Raw genomic sequence first — 18,250 nt, forward strand, 5'->3', positions numbered from 1 at the left:
ATTTCACAGGCTGTTAGATCTGGTGCTTTATTCTGCTGCGCTCTGCAAGCCCTGACAGTGGCTTTTCCTCTTCTTGCACTTAGGGGCGAGAAAAGCCTGTTGGGGATGAAGCTTCTCAAGGGTCGCTTATTTTGCTGGTTGAACAGGAGTCTTGGCTGTGAGCCTCGCTCTGTTCCACAGTTATGTGTCCTTGGTTTTGGTACTGCACCTCTGACGTACAGTCTGCGCCTCTTATTACCTTTTGTTCTCCCCATTCAGGTAGATGCAGTGAAGTGACACTCCTCATTGGCTTATAGAACATTTTCCTGAAAATTTATCTTTGTTCTTTAGGGTCACTAACATACATTTTTGCTTTCTTTGTGCTGGCTTTGATGTAACTGGCTTTGTTAGTGGGCAGTGCATGCACAGACAGTTGCTTATGGTGGTTTGCATATCATCCACTTGGTAATTTGAAGAGTTTCTGTTCATTTCCAGTTGTTTTGTGAAAATTCCTGTGATGCCTGAGACTGAACTTGTGTAGTAAGGATTCCCTTGGTCATGATGAAGCTGCAGTGATTTTTTTTTTATATATATTATTATTGTGTAGTAACTATTCAGGTGGTTTTTTAGCTTACTCAAAAACTTGTATCTTAAGAGACCTTGTCAGTATTTTATTTTCTTTCTTTAACTAACATATTCCAGTGTACCTTGTAGGAGGCTCTTGCACTGTGAATTACTCACATTCAAAGTTTAAGCTGTATTGGTTTCCCTCACTGTGTTTCACTCTTCTAGAACAGGCACTAGTTCAGACTTAAAATACGTGGCAGCGAGTAGACCCTGCAGGAATGTCAGAACCAGGCAGAATCCTGCTTGCATCAAAGCTGGAACCAGGTTGCTGTGTAAGCATGGTGTTGTCCTTAATCTTAAGTAGTCTTGAGAGTGAGGGTGTGTTTGTTCAAGGTGTGGTGTTCTAGAACAATAACGTTTCTCTAATCAGGGTAGCACCGCTGGATGTCTGCCCTGTGTTGTGTGAATTACTATTTCTATTTCTAGTCAGTCAAACTGTGTCTTTCCTTTGTTTTTTAATGTATTATTAAACGTTTCTGGTGTTTCTAAGGGATAACCTGATCTCAGTTTTGAAATCTGTAGTACTAGACAGATACAGACCACAGTTTCTTCTTGATAAGCTGAGTTGACTCTCTTCCTGCACTCCCAAAATTAAGTTGGGATGTATCACTGGAAGAACCTGCCTGTAGCACATTAATTGCTGAAGGTATGCAGCTGTGTCATTGTCTTCTTGTGGTGCCATGTAAGTCTCAACCACCTGCTGCCTTCTAAGGCTGCTGGTGTTCTCTCATGTCCAGGCTGGCAGAATGTTGAGAAAAATACCCTTTGTGTAGGTAAATGATACAGAAATGCACATGAGCCTCAGATTGTCGTTCAACACGAGGAAGCAACTGCCTTCGTTTATGGTTCACTTGATGCTGTTCCTTCTGCCCTGATAATGCAAACTACAAAATAGCTGCTCAGCTTTATTCTCCTCATTGAGATCTCTTAATGGATTTATATGTTCAGAGGTACAGTGCATCAGGCAGTGAGTAGTAGAATGAGATATTTTACTCTTTTTAGTACATGAATTAATCCTAGATTCTCCAAACGCCAATAGGTTTGTGGAAAAAAGGTGCTCTCTTGTTTGAGGTCTTCCTGGTGCTTTTTAGTGTAAAAGTTGGCATTTGGCGATTGTTGGCTTTAGCCTTTGTTGCAGTGTGTGTTTACTGGGACTGAATTTGTTAACCCTGAGCCAGTCCTCTTGTAATGGAAAGGCTGTTATTTATTTTGGGGTAAACATTAACTAGGGAAGGAAGGTGAAACATAAAAGAAATGAATGTTTTTGGTTTTGTTATAGAAAGTTAGTAAAGGTTCAAGGCAAGGCACTGGGGAGAGTTCCACTCCAGAAGAGCTGATTTGGTCAAGCAGTGTTTTATTTCAACTGAGAAACTGAAGGGAGGGTTAGAAACATTTTTCTGTATTAATAACCATGATTAACTGAAAACATCTGTAGTCCTATCTCATTGTGGTTTTGTGTTCTTTTTTCCTTACAGGTTAAAGTTTCATTTGACCTGGACAACATTCAGATCAAATACATTGATGAGGATAATGATGAGGTAAAATACTCCCCACCCTCCCAGCAGGTCTACTAGAATATGACTGATGTGAACCTTTCTGCCTCTTGGTAACTTGTAGTGAGTCCTTCAGGCGTGTCTGTTCTGTGGATCAGAGGTGATAAGAAGACAGCTATTGGTCTTGTGCTTTCATTTTTAATGTAGTATGCTTCTTTCAAAAAATTTTTGTTTTAGAAGCTCTACTGCCTTTGCTTTTCCCACCCCACAGAAACAGGCAGTGGTTCTGTGTGCTCTGAGGGAGGGAGGCTTCTGTTGAGAGACTTTTTTATTGTTTATTTTATCAGTGCAAGGTAGTTGTCACTATTTGTGTTTACAGCCACAGTAAAATCCTGTCTCTTCAATCTACGCTCGTCCCTTCGAAAAATGTAGGTCCCTTGTCATTAGCACATGTTTGCTTCAGTGATCGTGGTGTACTCAAATCCTCTGCTTGTTTTATACAAATGCTATAATCTCAAAGCAGATTACTGACTCAGAAAACAAATTGGTTCCTTCTAGTTGTCCTTGTTGAGTAACTTCCTGCTTGGCATAACCTCACCCTCTCATATTCCTTCTGTTTATCTAGAGATTTAGAGTAGAATGTAGCTCTCAAATGGGAATATAACTTCTGCAGACTCTGTGTTCCACTACTTGGTTTGTAGCTCTACTAAATTTCAGAGATGGGGATCTTTGGTTTTTATTTTTCTTTCAAGGGAAAATGTCAGGATGCTTTCAGCAACATTTCAGGGAAAGATTCTCCCCTTATTTTCCAGCCTGTGTGCATTTAAATATATAGATGCATCTGTTAAAGATATTTTTCAAATACTAATAGAGTGAACATTGTTCAGAATCGTGCAGTGCTGTAGTAATTAAATAGCTCCTTGTATTAGTAACTTCTATGTGCAAAACTGACAGACGAGCCCCTGCAGAAGATGGGCTTGGCTTGTATCTAAATCAAAAGAACAGTGAAGTGTTTCATGTTGGGCATTAAAAGCAGCTGGGTCCAACCTCTGTGTGCTTGTAAAGTGAACCTGGTGCCAGCTTTCTTCCAGCAGATGAGACCACACTTGTTCTGGGTGCTAGTAGATGCCAGAGACCTTGCTGGTTGTGCAAATCTAATAAAGAACATGGTCTACTGCAGAACAACAACATTGATTAATGATTAAACATGGCAGCAATACCAAATATCTGAAGGGGTGGTATTTTAGAAACTGCATAAAAGTACGTTTATTCTGCAAGTCTGTTTATTTCAAGAGAATCACAAAAATATATTGGTGGCTTTTACTCACTGTTATTTCTCTCTGCAGGTCTCTGTGAACAGCAAAGGTGAGCTGCTGCTTTACTGAAGTGAAATCAATAAAGAGACCCCAAGTGTTGTTCATGTTTTTGGAGAAGCAGCTGAGGATGCTTTTTGATTTTTGGGGTTTTATGTATGGTTCGGCATCAAATTCTTCCCAAAGGAAGGAGGTTTTGATGTGTAGTTACAAATTGGAAAAGACTAAATTAATGGAATGTTAAGTCTCTAGGCTGTGAGAACGTGTTTGCTTGTTGCCATGTATACAACTTCTTCCTTCAGTAGCACTGTTCTAAAAGAATTTACAGAAGGTATGGGAGGCACTTCTTGATGTAGGAGTCCCTGAATATTATGTGATAAACTTACATCTGTTGTTTGAGACAGGGAAAATTCACATTTCTTTCCCTTTTTCTTTAGAGGAATATGAAGAAGCTCTGAAGGTAAATGTTCCTTTGAATTTTTTTCAATCTATTCATCCTTCTCCAATTAAAATTGGTGTAGCTTGAGGAAAAAACAGCATTACCTGGCCTGTGGAAATGAGAACAGCTCAGTTTTCTAGCTTTAGACACTAGCTTCAATGTTTTGTTAAGGGTTTTTTTTTGTTTGTTTGTTTTTTTCCCCAGACTAATTTTGATTTGTATAAATCAGTTGAACAGGTAGTTGTGGTTCAGGGCCCTGAGCAGCCAGTTCATTGACTGAATGACTGGCTTTCTCCAACACTTGAACAGTAGTCCCGTGTTCGGAGATACTGTGCTTTAACGGGACCCATTGAAAAATCTTGCCACGTAGACTCTAATGTTGTACTCTCTGGCAATAAAACATTAATTGTTGTCAGTGCTTAGTTACTTTATAAGCAGTTTTACTTGGACAACATAAGAATAGTATTCCTTTAAATTTCAGTTGTACGATAAGAATGCTTTCAGAAGTTTTTGTTCATGATCTGAATTTAAAATATGATAGTAATTTGAAAATAATCACAAATTAAAATTCACTGTAAATTCCTGGACAGAATCTGCATTGTTTACAGTCTCATATGAACAGCTTTATTGTATATTGAAAAATTCCTGCAGAATATCTGTGTAATTAACCTTTTGTTTATAATAAACTTTTTAATAAGCATATTAGTAACCCTTAAGAAAGGCAGAATAGACCATCAGCTGACTGCCTTGACTTTTCACTCACATTGTTCTTTTTGTTAGTCTTTACCCAGCCTCTCTAGTGTAGTGCTGCATTTTTACAGGATTTTGTATGTTGGTTGTAAGTGTATGTATGTCCTGTTTATTTAGATTGCAGTTAAACAAGGAAATCAGCTTCAGATGAATGTGTATGAAGGAAACACTTCTCTGAAAGAAACTTTGTATTCTGGTTCTTTGCAACTACACGAAAAAACTGTGATGGAAAAGTTGGCACTTAAAAATGAGAAGAAGCCTCTTTCGCACTGTTCTGTGCTAACTCAGGGGTTAGAGGAAGACTTAAAAAATGAAAAGGAGCTGACAATTCAGGTAGGATGCAGAGCTGGATTATATATTCATTAAAACAAATAATTCATAAGTGTAATTCACTTTATAGTCTGATCATCATCTTTACCTGTACAGAAAAACTGAGGTCAGAAGTAGGTCTTCATTGTTAGCTACTTGCACCCAGGGAAGCTTGCAAGATTGTTTTAATGTCTTCAAGAGAATATTTTGTTGCTGCACTTAGAAATTCTTTCATGTTGACCATTCTAAGTATTTTGATAAACAAAGGAGTTGGTCTCCTGAAGCCCTGATTGCCATCTAGTAACTTCTGGTTGACTTGATTTCTTTGGCTGTGGTGTGTAATTGCACTCAAATGCTAATAAGGCAGAAATCATCCAGTAAAATGACAGTGGCTTCCTTGTGTTTCTTTTCTACTGTTTTCCAAAGAACTTGAGATTGTTTTTTTGTAAGGATGTTTGAGAGGAGAGCCATTTGAAAGTGGTTAACTTGCTGTATTGAGGTTTTTCTGCAGCTTTGCATACTTAGTTTGACTTATTTTTGTGATGTGGATTGTTTTTTGTTTGTTTGTTTTTTCTCCCAGCAAAAGTTAAATCACACTAGAACAGGAAGAAAAAATGAAAATCCTCCAGAATGGTTTATTAGCTACTTGGAAACAGTAAGTGTGTTTTCTTCTGGATTTTAGTATTCTTAAAGGAACACATAAGAGGCTGTGGCTGGAAAAGGTACCTGTGATCCCTGACTGTACACTTGATCACACTTGCTCTCAGTACTTGTGACCAGCATCTTAAAGGGCACATCTAATTAGGCATCTAATCACTTTGCTTTTGTGGTGATAAATGGAAACTAGATACACAATAGTATGTGTATTTATCTTTAAGCTCTTTTTTTTTTTTTCCCCCTAGCATCTCCCTTCTTTGCCACCTCTTCATACAAACTGAAGATAGGGGAACTAAATGGTGGTATTTAAAATGTCTCTGGTGGACAAAATCTGGACTTAATGATAGAGGCTCCAGAGGGGTTTGAGAGTTGTGTTAGTTGTCTCAGAGATCAGATTCCTTCACTTTGTGCAAGGTTATGGAAGAACTTCAGTGTTGTAAACATTACTATATGATTTTTTTGCCTTTTTAAAACTTATGCCCTGATATTTTCTAAAATACAAATCCTCTTTGATGAATGTGATACTTGTTTAATTTCATCTGGAATGTGCTGGGGAATGGGAAGTGGATTCTGAGCTGCTTTATGACTTATGGATTGGGAGACTTAGGACAGTGTAATCCAGCTTTTCAAGCTGCATGGGTAGGTCTCATCCATGTGTACTTTAAACTTTTTCCCAGTTCAGGGAACAAGTAGTTAAGGAAACTGTTGAGAAACTGGAACAGAAGCTATATGAGAAGTTTGCTCATCGCAGTCAGCCTCCGGATTTTTCTGAGAGCTCTACTACAGCAGCACCTCCAACTTCAGAGACCCAGTCAGGGAACGGCGACCAGTGTGACTGGCTGATCTCCTGCTGCAACTGCCAGGCTCGAATTCTTGGAGTTCGCTACCAGTGCAGGTAGAACATGATCAGAGATGGGACTGTGGGAAACCCAACATGTAGATCATGTGAATGTGTCTGAGAAGCTATGGTGGTGTTGTAGACTTCCAGATTTCTAATCTGCAGCATGCTGTACACTTCAGAACCTCTAGTATGTGTCTCACAAACAGCTTATGTTCTCTGCTGTGGTGATTAGACCTTATCTGCATAAGAGCAAGATTAATACTATTTTGAGAAAAGATGATGGTTAAAACAAAGTGAGGACTTCATAACACTTGATATATTCTCCAATACTCTTCACCTTTTTTGCATATAACATGCAGTAATTGGAAAGGAAAATGTTTCATGCAGTTCAGTTAGCTAAGCAAAAAAGCAAAACTTATAACCACCAATCTGTAATGGTCCGTTATTTAGTTCTGACAGTCAATGAGACTAAAGCAGGTCATGCTTTTTTATGATCTCGCTGTTGGCAGTTTAATAATATGAAGTAGGTTTTCATGAGTGTCCTAAGTGAGGTATCAGAAGTGAGGTTTTTATTTACATGAGGCAGTTGCTGTAAAGGTAAGTATTTTAGCACTCGACAGCAGCAGCAGTGAATGGAATGCCAACAAGAGGTTTTCTATGGATGTTTATTTTTCTTGCTGGCAGGAGCTGACAGTCTTTTTTACCAGTCCTGTTCCTGCAGTAGCAATCTGCTTCCCTGAGAGCTTCAGTTGATTTCTCCTCTATATGATGCTGTTTCTGGCATTGGATTTCAGTGTAATGTTTTATCCTTTACAGCAACAGTTATGTTAGTCACTTGTGCAAATGGAAGCATCATTTTTTTCAACATGTATTCAAGCATTGTTGCAGTTTTGCCAAGAAAAAAGATGCTGATGTAGATATCCTAGATGGCTCCAAATATTGATGTATAAGTGAGATCCAGCTTCTCTTTCACTCGGGCACTGCTTACAATGGTGGTATGATACAGAGTTGGTTCTCTGCAGAAATATAAAGATTAATTATCCTTCAGTGTCTTTCTAGTGCATTGATTCTTTGTCTGCCTCTTGGTAACCTTCTACCTTTCCTACTTTGCAGTCTTTGTCCAGCCTACAATATCTGTGAACAGTGTGAAGCAGGAGCATATGCACATGATCCTAATCATGTCTTACTAAAGCTGCGAAGACCTGTATTATGTATTGCTGAGAATTACAGCCTTGCAGAGTTTTCACCTCGGCTGCCTGCTAGTCTGGAGCAAGTTAGGTAAATCTGACAAGATTATCGTGATAGTGAAGTGGAAACAGCTGCAGTGGGGTTGATGTTCAGCCTTTATTTTAGATTTAGAGTTAACCAGAAATGGAAGTAGTATTCAAACTTAAATGTGAGTAGCTGAAAATAGATATATACTTATAAATGGCCTGAGTCATGAATCTTACAGAATTTTTAATAACAAAATAGACAGAATTTTGTGTCATAGGTGGGTATCAAACTTTGGAAGCTTGCCTCTTCTTTGAGCATACTCTAACCTGCCTTTAAGCTTGCTCTTTCACTGGGATCATTCAAAATACCATCACAAGCAACTGTGAAGATGTTCTTTTAAAATAATCTAGTATCCATACTAGAAGCGTGAGACACTTCCTGAAGTGTTCCCTTTGAGACTAAGACTGTGTTGGATAAAGCTAAATTGTAATCAGTTTAATGTGTTGTAACAAGGTGGCTTATTCCCTCTGCAGGCTCCAGAAACAGATGGACAAAAGATTTCTGAAGGCAGAAAAGCAAAGATTAAGAGCAGAGAAGAAACAGCGAAAGGCAGAGGTCCGAGAGCTCAAAAAGCAGCTAAAATTGCACAGGAAAATTCATCTGTGGAATTCCGTCCATGTATTGGAAACGAGTGTCTCACCTGCTCTGAAATCTGAGAGCCTCCAACATAATACCTTCTTGTAAGAGATGTTGTTGGTGGAGTATTTCTTGGTTGTGCTCTCTGTCCTTTTGTGATGAGGCCAAGTTAAAGTAGCAGGAGGAAGGTTACAAAATCACTCATTTAAAGAACCATTTGTCACTGCGTGTTCTGAGAATTTTGTCTAAATGGAGTTTGCAGTGTGGAGTGTTTTTATTGTTTTTACTTGGGAGGAGAGTAGGAGAAGGAAAAAAGCCACTGATGGTTATTACCAGAAATTTATAGATTTATACAGATTTAGGAGGAAGGGGCACGCCTAGGATTACGTATATATGCACACGTGCGCATGCAGCGTAAATTAATGTCACTGCCAGTTTTTAAGAAAAGTCATTATCTTCCTGCTATGTTAAGTGTTTCTGCATGAAGTCAAGTACATTGTGTGTGCTTATGTTCAGTGCTCTTTTTTCTGATTCCTTTTTTATGTGATCTTAGGCTGAGGCTCACTAGACAGGAGCCTTTGCAGGCAGCCGCTTTGTATTTTCTGTTCCCTTTGGTTTTACAAATGTACAAGTTTTGATGGTTTTTTGTTGTATTTTTTTTTTGTTTGTTTGTTTATTTCCTCCTCCCCAATCTCAGGAGTCCCAGTCAACCCTTCCAAGCAATTGTCCCAACACTAAGTGCAGCATTTGTGGATGAGAATTTGCCAGATGGGACTCACTTGAAACCAGGAACAAAGTTTATCAAACACTGGCGAATGAAGAATACTGGCAATGTGGAATGGAGCTCAGACACAAAGGTATCTTTCCTTTGCTGTTACTTTTGCACGCTAAAATGATCCTGGAAGATAATATTTGTATGCATTAGGAACCTGAATTCTCTGTCAGAACCCATTTAGGATTTCATTTGACCTGTTAATTCACAAGCTGGGAATTCTGGGGCAATAAGCTGTCCCGGTACTCTTACAACTGCAGACTGTAGGAGGAAAGCAATCAAAATTAATGTCACTGAACATGTCTCCGAGTGCTGCTAAAATGTCACAGTTCAACCTTGGTTACAACTGGTGTGTTGCTTTACAAACTTCAAAAAGCCTTTCTTCAGTGAGTGGCTGAGTTCATGTTGAAAGACAGGGATATTTTTTTACTTTGTGGTGGTAGTGACTAATGTGAGAATGTTTACTAGCAGCCTCTCTTCTCCATGCCTGCTATCTACAAGGCCTTTCAGCAGAGAAACTTTTAAGTGCTCTTTACTCTGCCCACAGTTTGCAGAGGAGCTTGTGAAGTTAACTTTAGCTTTTTCTGTTGTATATTTCAGCTGAAACTTATGTGGGGAAATTTGACCTTGGCATCTTCTGAAAAAAAAGATGTGTTAGTGCCATCCCTTCCATCTGGACAAGTAGGAACTGTTTCAGTTGAGTTTGTAGCTCCTAATATAGAAGGAACTTACACCTCTCACTGGAGACTGTCGCACAGAGGGGAACAGTTTGGGCCCAGGATCTGGTGCAGTATTGTTGTGGATCCCTCCCCAGCTACTGACTATCTAGAAAGCAATTGGAAGGATTCCGACTCCTGTCAGAAGGATAAAGCTTCCAGCACCAAACAGGCAAGTAACTCATACGGTATTTGGGGCAGTTCTGAATTGCCTAGTAGAAGGAACAATAAATATTGTTTGGTGCAATGGCGTAGTGTCCCTGACTATACTGATTTCCAGGAGATACTTTTAGTTGTTTGCTTCTAATTTTTGTTTTTAATAGAAAAAAACCACAACTTTTTATTGCATTTGTAAGTTCTAAAATGGTTATTCCTTTTGACAGGCATGGCATTAGTTTTCAGTCCGTTACAGCTGTTGTCTAGTTCTTTGAACTGAAACACTACAGAATTTCTCTTTGTTAGATCTTGTCCTTTTGGCTCTAAAATGGGTTGAATTAAATATCTTTTCAAGTTAATTGTGTTCTTATACGCAATATTTGGGCTTTATATTTCATGTAAATATTTTATTTGCTGTCTGCCATAGGGGCTTCTGGAACATTCTTTTTTTTTTGCTTTTGCAGGATGCTTCCTTAAAGACAGAAGCAGGTGCTCAGCTGATGAGTGAAGTAATGGAGCAGGCTGAAATACCTCTGCCAGCTATTCCTTTAAAGATCAAAAATCTGCCAAGTGAGAGAGAATTTTATATCCCGTCTGTTGATCTCCTCACTGCACAGGTAAAGTGCCAGAATTCAGGCAAAGATAAAACAGTCTTGGATTTGATATCTGGGGACATAGACATCCATAAGAATAAAAAGCTGCTGAGCAATAAAATAAGCACTCTATTTCCAGGAAGAGTGTATTCATTTTATATAGCAGAACAATTTTCTTGAATCAGCATTGAGGACTGTACAGCAGGTGTGTGCAGGGCAGCCTAAGAGTCTCAATAAAGAGTCGCAGGGTTAGGTCTTTCTCTGGCCCTTAACAAGGGAGTGCTGATCTCTGTCTGAGATCATGCCAAGTAACTCACAAAATGGAGCAGACTTACTTGTGAGTTACTGGGATCTGGGGCTGGGGAGTACAGCATAAGACTCCATTTCAGGGATTGATGAAAACTGTGTGGTGTTTCTTTCTGTAGGATTTGCTGTCCTTTGAGCTGTTGGACATCAATATTGTGCAGGAATTGGAGCGAGTGCCACACAATACTCCTGTTGGTAAGGTTCTTCTCGTGTTCTGTGTGCTATCTCGAGCATTCTGAGTTAACTGCTTACCCAATGAGAAGCTGAACTTACTTGTGCAAGAGGTTTATTTGCTCTTCAGGCTAGAGTGTCTTCCCAGCTCTCCTGTCTTTTAATTCTTTCTGCAGTCTTAGAGGAGATATTTGATAGTGCTTTGTATCCTTTGTATTTTTCAGTCTTGGCTTCTTTCAGCTTCACATCCCCAAGACTCTTAAGATTCCAGACACTGAAGAGGGCTGCCATTTTCTTTGCTCAGCCAGTGCTAGTGTAATGCAATGCTAGTTGTTTATTTCACCAAATTATCTTGTAAGATAACTGGGTTTCTTCAGTCGTGGAAGAGTGTCCCTTAAAAAGGGATAACTTCTGAAAAGGCTGCCTCCTGGAGGAAGGAAGGTTCCTACTGCTTTAATGCCAATTCTCTTTGCTGCCTTTGTTTTTCAGACATGACTCCATGCATGTCCCCTTTGCCACATGATAGCCCCTTGCTGGAGAAGCCTGGCTTAGGTCAGATAGAGGAGGAGAATGAGGCGGGTGGATTTAAACCAGTCCCTGGTAAGCAGTAGTCCTGGGGAGCTTGAGGGTGAGGGGAGGAGGATATTGCCACTTCTGTGTGGTCAGCAGTCTGGGTAGCTAAAAAGAATTCTAACTCCTGTTGTTTCCTTCTTTGGAAAAACGAACGGTTGTTTTACTCATAAACCTGTAGTCTGATGCTACTCTCTGTTTGTAGAAGTTGGTGCATGATCTATATAAAGTAAGAAATACAAATGCTTTTCTTGATTTGTCCTGCTACTGAAGTTGTTGGGAGAGTTAACAATTTGCCCTTTATAGGCTAGATTGTACATAAGCACTCCCAGGTGTGGCCCCCATACTTCTCAATCACTTTCACATTCAACTTGAACTAAATTCCGTAATCTTACAATTTTTATAACACGTAGAGTCAATATTAGGCTTGCTAGCCTAAAAAATTCTTCTTACACTTATATTTCTTTGTGGTGGTGTTAAAATAATCTGTTATGTTTCCCTTTTAAAGGAGTGATGGAAACCTGCTTTCCTGCAGATAGTTGCATGGTAAAAGTGAAAGCTGAACATCCATTGAACCAGGAGGAAGGGGAAGAAGATATGAGTGGGACTCAGTTTGTCTGTGAAACTGTAATTCGCTCTCTGACCTTGGATGCTGCACCTGACCATAAACCCCCACAAAAAAAGAAAATCCTCCAGAGTAAGTACTATCCTGGGCTATTGGCTGTGGCTTTACTTTCTTGTGGTCAGACATTGGCCACAAATCGCCCTGTACTGCAGGTGGTGATATCACTTTGTTTCTCCTGGTTCTTTTGTTAGACTCTTTGCAAACATTGCAAGACACCTTCGGCTGCAATATGATAAATGAAGAATCGCCTAGGATAAAAACTAATTCCACTTCCAAAAAGGAAGCAAAGATCCATCAGTCAGAGGCAATGACAGAAAATTACTGTGGTAAGTAAAGCAGATTTGAATTTAAGAAAAAGCTGTAATAAGGGCTACAAAAAAAAAAAAATCAGATGTAAAAAGATCTAACACTGTTCTAGGAAATTGATCCTCGTTAGATCAAGAGAATCATTATTACATCAGGAAATTGGTGTCATTACTCTGAACGAGCAGCTCGTGTAATAGCTGCTTGGCGTAAAGGTTTCAATGGGGTACTCACATAAGTGGTCATATATTAAGCATGACTGGTGCTTCCATGTTTTGTATGTGTAGCTTGAAGTCAGTGTTTTGAACTTTCTGATGGATGTAATTTAGGAGCTGAAAACTACTGTTTAAATTCTCATTGTAGCTCTTATTCCTGCTTTTGTTATAAGCGTTAATATCAGCAGTACCTCTGCATAGGCTTGACGGTAAGATCTGTTACCCTTTCACACTGCAAGTCAAGTTGTTTCTGGATATTTGCCTTTTATATCTGGGACAATACTGTCTTTGCTGTTACACATACAAAATGGACAACTGTTAGTGCTTAACTTTTTTTTCTTTTTTTCCCCCACCCCCTCCTCCCTGTTAGGGGACCTTCCAGTGTCTGATGAGAAAGGAAACCCCTGTAGTGATACCGGCAACTCTGATGAAGAGGAAGATGATGATAAAGATGATGTTCAAAGTCAAGGTTCCTCTGCTTCATCGGAGGATTATATCATTATTCTCCCTGAGTGCTTTGACACCAGTCGTCCTTTAGGAGAGTCTATGTATAGTTCGGCTCTTTCTCAGCCCAGTTTGGAAAAGACAGGAGAACCTGAAACAGGAGCAGAGAATCCAGAAGAGGGAAGCCAGCCAGAGATCCACAGTGTCAGTGATATTTTGACAACTTCACAAACACTGGCTGTAGTACCACTAACACCAGAGACTGCGGACACCTTACCCCAGACACAAAGGTGTGCTTCTTGGACAAGAACAAAATGGTTATGTTAGTGTTGCTGTAGAGTCTGCAGGGTGTTGTGCTTAAGTTCATGTCCACACAGACTGTTACAACAAAAGTGTTGTCACATACTGGAGTAAATGTCCTAAAACCTGCAACTTTCTATAAAGCCTGTACTCACTGAATAGGTGAGTGTGAGAGAGGGGAAAAAAGGGAGTGTGTGAAGCTTTTTCTTTTGTCTGTTGACTTTGACTTGCCTACATGTTTAATAGAATGTAGAATAAAAGTAGTAAAAGTAATTTTTTTGTCTTATGTTCTCAGGAATGTTGCATCTCTTCAGAATCCTGTCTTCCAAGAACCAAACGTAGCAGCTTCAGAGAATATCTCTTCCACTCCTCATAATCAAATAAGAGAAGGTATTGACAGTACTTAATGAAGGGTGCATCCACAGTTGTTACTGCCTGTTCTTTATTCCTGATACTGGATTTGATGTCTTACTGTTCTTGAGGAGAGCAGAAATCTACCAAGTAATGATTGTTTTTTCTTCGGGTGTTGAAATTTTGCTATATAGAATATTTGAATAAAGAAATAATCAGCTTTGTGGGTCACCTAAGAGCATCTATTAATTAGAAATGGTAGGAGGGTACTCAAAAGTATTTGTAGACAACTGGAAAATTACCTTGCTGTGGAATTAATAAGCTATGTGTGTATTAAAGCTGTTGTTGCAGTCACTGGGCGCTCTGACAGCAGTTCATGTCATGTTAAATTAAACACTCACTGATTAATCAGCCAAATCACTTGTGAAGATCTTTTGATTGTTTTGACTGCAGTGAGAATCCTGTATACCTAGTTTGTGTCTGGATAACTAAACTTGAAAGTATTAACTTTGGACTGAATCCCACTGCTTTCCATTTATGTACATGTTGCATCTCTTCGGCTTCTCATTAACTGAACATGTTGCTAGGATATTTTTTTTTCTTCCTGTTCCAGACCCCAGTGGTGAAGATAATGTTGGACCAGCATCTTCTGGATCTCTAACTAGTAAACAGAAGTGCTCAGAATACCCAAGGTAATGAAGCTGAAGCTGTGACATCACAAATACTGTTTTAAACTAAGAACTGCTAAAATAGGCACCTAGGAAAAAGCACTGGCCTACTGATTCCAGGTAGTCAGTATTTTGGTAGAAAGGCCTCCCTTCCTGAAGGAAACAGGCTGAGTTGTATAACCCTGTGTTTTCATAAGATCTGGGTTTCTACTTAAACACAAATACAGAGGATGCAGAATTGCCAAGCAAAAGTGTATGAAGAGCTCAAGCTGAATCCTAAAATTTTGTTTGTTTGTTTGTTTTCCTGGAAAATTTCAGGATTCTTAAAATAGGGATTTTTTAAAAGTTAGCTATGAAGTTAAGCATCTTAATGTACTGAGACTAGAGGAATAGGACATAACATTGAGCAGAATATTAAGTGACTTAAGAATTGATGGAAAATGAATGGAATTTACTCTGACCTGAGTGGCTCTGTTACAGAGCACAGCTTTCAAGTATAGACGTTCTCTTCTGGGTGAGAATACTTAATTCTTTATGGCAGTGTTATGGAGAGCAAACTAATGTACTTCAGCATAAAACCACAATTTACTAGAAGGTATCAAGAAAGAAGGAATGAGCTGCCTGGGTAGCTCAGTGCCCAAACAGCAATGACTCTGTTGGATCGTAGATTGTTCTCTTCAAGAAGAACTAAATCTCAGTTGGCACATCCACAGGGAGAGATTTGCATTTCATGTGAAACAAACACTTGGCTTTACTGACTCTAAGGTAATGCCTGACTTCTCTGCAGATACACTCAAGGAAGCAGCATTGCAGGAGAACTAGTTAAAGGAGCTCTGTCAGTGGCTGCTTCTGCCTACAAAGCATTATTTGCTGGACCACCCATTATAGAACAGGTAAATGTCTTTCCTGTATGCTATGTGAGTTTCATGGAATGCCAGCCTTAAAATTATATAGGTCTGTGTTTTATAAATGTATCAATATTCTATATAGGACTTCATGCAACAGTAAAATGTTAAGCTTGATGGCATCCATTTGAAGTATGCTGCTCCACCAGCAGATAGGGAAATCCATACTATGGGGATAGAAGCATGTCTCTTACAGGATCATGTAAGAGTAGTAATTCACCTTTGCAAGTGAACAGTGAAAGTGAATATAAACACCTTAATTGTGGACAAAAGGGTCTCTGTGCTGTAATTATATTCCACTATAATGCAGGACCACTGCTTCAAATGGTAAAAATAAATTATCTTGTTATAGCTTCTCTTACTATTTTTTTTCAGCAGCCTGCTGCTACAGAAGAGCACACTGCCACTCTGCTATCCAGTCTGTGTGAGATGGGATTCTGTGACAGGCAGTTAAACTTGAGACTGCTGAAGAAACACAACAATAATATGGTGCAAGTGGTAACTGAATTGCTTCAGATCAGTAACAGTGACTGGTATAGCAGTAGGTGCTGAACTTTCCTGGTGGAGGGAGGAATTGTCTTCATTGAGTAAACTCTCATGAAACACTGCAGCAGTAGCAGGGTGTTCCTCAGCTGCTTTCTGTTTGGAGGTGTGACTAAAACTTTGGCTTTTCTTTGAACTTTTGACTTTTTTTTTTTTCCTCATGGAAATGTCAAACAGTGCTTGTCACAGCATCGTATGAATTGGAGACCAGAATTTCAACTGTTATTTGGACCTTACAGTCAAATGAGTAGGCTTTGAGTCTCTCTTTCACATTGAATCCTTTCATCAGGGAATCCTGTAGAATTACTTTAACCTCCCACCCAGATGAGAACTTCCCCTTTTATTCTGTGCAAGATTTTTATTTTTAAGGCAGCCAGAAACTTGTTTTGCTGACTTTTAACAAGCTTTGGAATAGGAGCCAATGTAAAATACTGCTGTAAAATGTAGCCTTGCCTAATTTACAAGAGATGCCCATAACTGGCAAGTTGTTTCTTCTGATATGATTAGTAATTGATTTGTCCAATGCACGATACTAATGTAACAGACTTAAACTTTACAACTGATCCTTAGAAGGAAAAGGTTGCTCCTACACGAAAGCCATCTTGAACCAGCAAACAACTTTTGTAAAGTCTGAAAGTGTAACCACTGTTAAACTGATGAGTACCAGGAAAATCATTGTCTCTTGTAGCAGAATGACATGGGAGAGTGAATTTACCAGCAGCAGTTGAACCATCTGTAGTAATGATAGTGCAAAACATGTGTAACGGGAGAATACAGCCTAGACAAACTGGTTTGTTAAAAATGGAGCGTAAGGCTGGGAAAGGCACTTCTGAGAATCGTTACAGGCTCTTGGTAAAAACGTTAAAAGTTTGACCACTGTCTTTTTTCAGTATAGTGCAAACCTCTTAGTCTGTTAATACCACATAGAACAGAAGAATGGGTGGAAACCTAGACGTGAATTGGAGTACGAGTTCTGGTAATGTTTAGGAATGGGAAGAGTGCTTGAGGTAGGGTTTGTGTGACTTACATTATAGTTTGAAAAAGGCACTCACTTAAGCAGTTTCAGGTGTACAGTCTTCGTGATGGTTCTAGCTGCTCCCATGCTTCTATAGACACGTCTGTAAGATTCCTTTTTCTCACAGTATTTTGCTTTAGATGCCCATATGTAATTTGGAAATCTAAGAATTGCTTTCTAAATGTGCTGAGAGAGATTTGATTCTGAAGAATCATGAGAAATGAGCAACATACCCTGCTGTGCAGTGGTGTATCCATAGGTAACTTTTGAGAGTCCAGGCCTCTGAACGTGCAGCAGTGTTGGCTACATTCTTGCTTGGAAGCAAACTTTTTTCCTTGCTGCATTGATCCTACAATATTACTGCTGCTTCAAACTAAGGTGTTCCTGTTGTGTCACAGTGTAGCTGAAGCAGTATCAGTATTGTAACTGACAAGGTGATCAGTAGTAGTGATTTTTTTAAAAGACATAATATCCTTAGAGATAAGATACCATTAAAGTAATTGAAGAAAAAAATGTATTGTACCACTTTTGTTTTAAACCTATTTTTATAGATTGTGGAAGATATACTCTTAAATGTTTATTTTGAAATACAGTAGAACTATTTTGCAGTGTTTCCCATCTCTCTGTATACCAGTACAACAGTCTGCTGTGGACCAGATAAAGATCTTTCTGTTGCTTGAAACTACTGTTTTTTTCCCCTACCTTAACTTATGCGTCCTGTTTTGAGTACCTTTTGGCTTACGCCTACTCTAGAAAGAGGAGGAGGAAAGGATGTGGATGAAGTGCAGTAGCTGGTGAAATTCCAGCTGGTGAAATGTGTGTACCTTCATACTGGGAATGTTAATTAAGACAACACTAAAGCCTTGAGGAGGAACACTTCATTGCAGATTGAAAGGTGAAGTGTGAAGTGCTGTTTTCTTCAGGTTACTTTTCACTAGGGTTTAGACGATGTGTGATGCTCAGGCTTAAGCTGTATTTCTGTTGGCTTTGTATATTTTGTTACTGGATGCATGGTGTAATTTATAATCTATCCCACAGTGCAGATGTGCCTGCTGTGTCTTATTTAGGGTGAGACCTTTGCGGGCGGCTGTGGGGAGGGGCCGGAAGGGCAGGGCCACCTTTTCCTCTGTCCTCACAATAAAACTCTCTCTCCCCGTGCGGGCCCTTGGCCAGCGGCGGGTCCCCTCTCCCCCTGCCCGTTCGCTGCCGTCCCCAGCGGCGTGAGGGCCGCGGCCGCTTCCGCCGGGGGCACGTGCCCTCTGCCTGCGCGGTTCCGCCCCGCGGTGCTTTCGGTTCCGCTTCACTGGGCGCCCGGTGAGCGGGGGGTGCCCGGGGGGC

General features: G+C 39.7%; 1 protein-coding gene across 1 annotated transcript; it reads left to right on the top strand.

Moving 5' to 3' along the window:
• Positions 1-2,081: 2,081 nt before the first annotated feature.
• NBR1 (NBR1 autophagy cargo receptor) lies at positions 2,082-15,906 on the top strand (the record flags this gene model as incomplete). Its single annotated transcript, XM_010166850.1, has 20 exons — positions 2,082-2,144; positions 3,446-3,464; positions 3,850-3,872; positions 4,719-4,934; positions 5,491-5,565; positions 6,245-6,462; positions 7,522-7,686; positions 8,157-8,363; positions 8,957-9,116; positions 9,632-9,919; positions 10,368-10,520; positions 10,922-10,997; positions 11,463-11,573; positions 12,052-12,240; positions 12,360-12,494; positions 13,057-13,420; positions 13,726-13,820; positions 14,395-14,473; positions 15,237-15,342; positions 15,730-15,906. Coding segments are annotated over 20 exons (2,919 nt in total), but the record flags the coding sequence as incomplete, so codon positions are not given.
• Between the last annotated feature and the right edge of the window lie 2,344 nt (positions 15,907-18,250).

Source organism: Antrostomus carolinensis, unplaced genomic scaffold (assembly GCF_000700745.2).
Source record: "Antrostomus carolinensis isolate BGI_N321 unplaced genomic scaffold, ASM70074v2 scaffold27244, whole genome shotgun sequence".
Taxonomy (NCBI): Eukaryota; Metazoa; Chordata; class Aves; order Caprimulgiformes; family Caprimulgidae; genus Antrostomus; species Antrostomus carolinensis.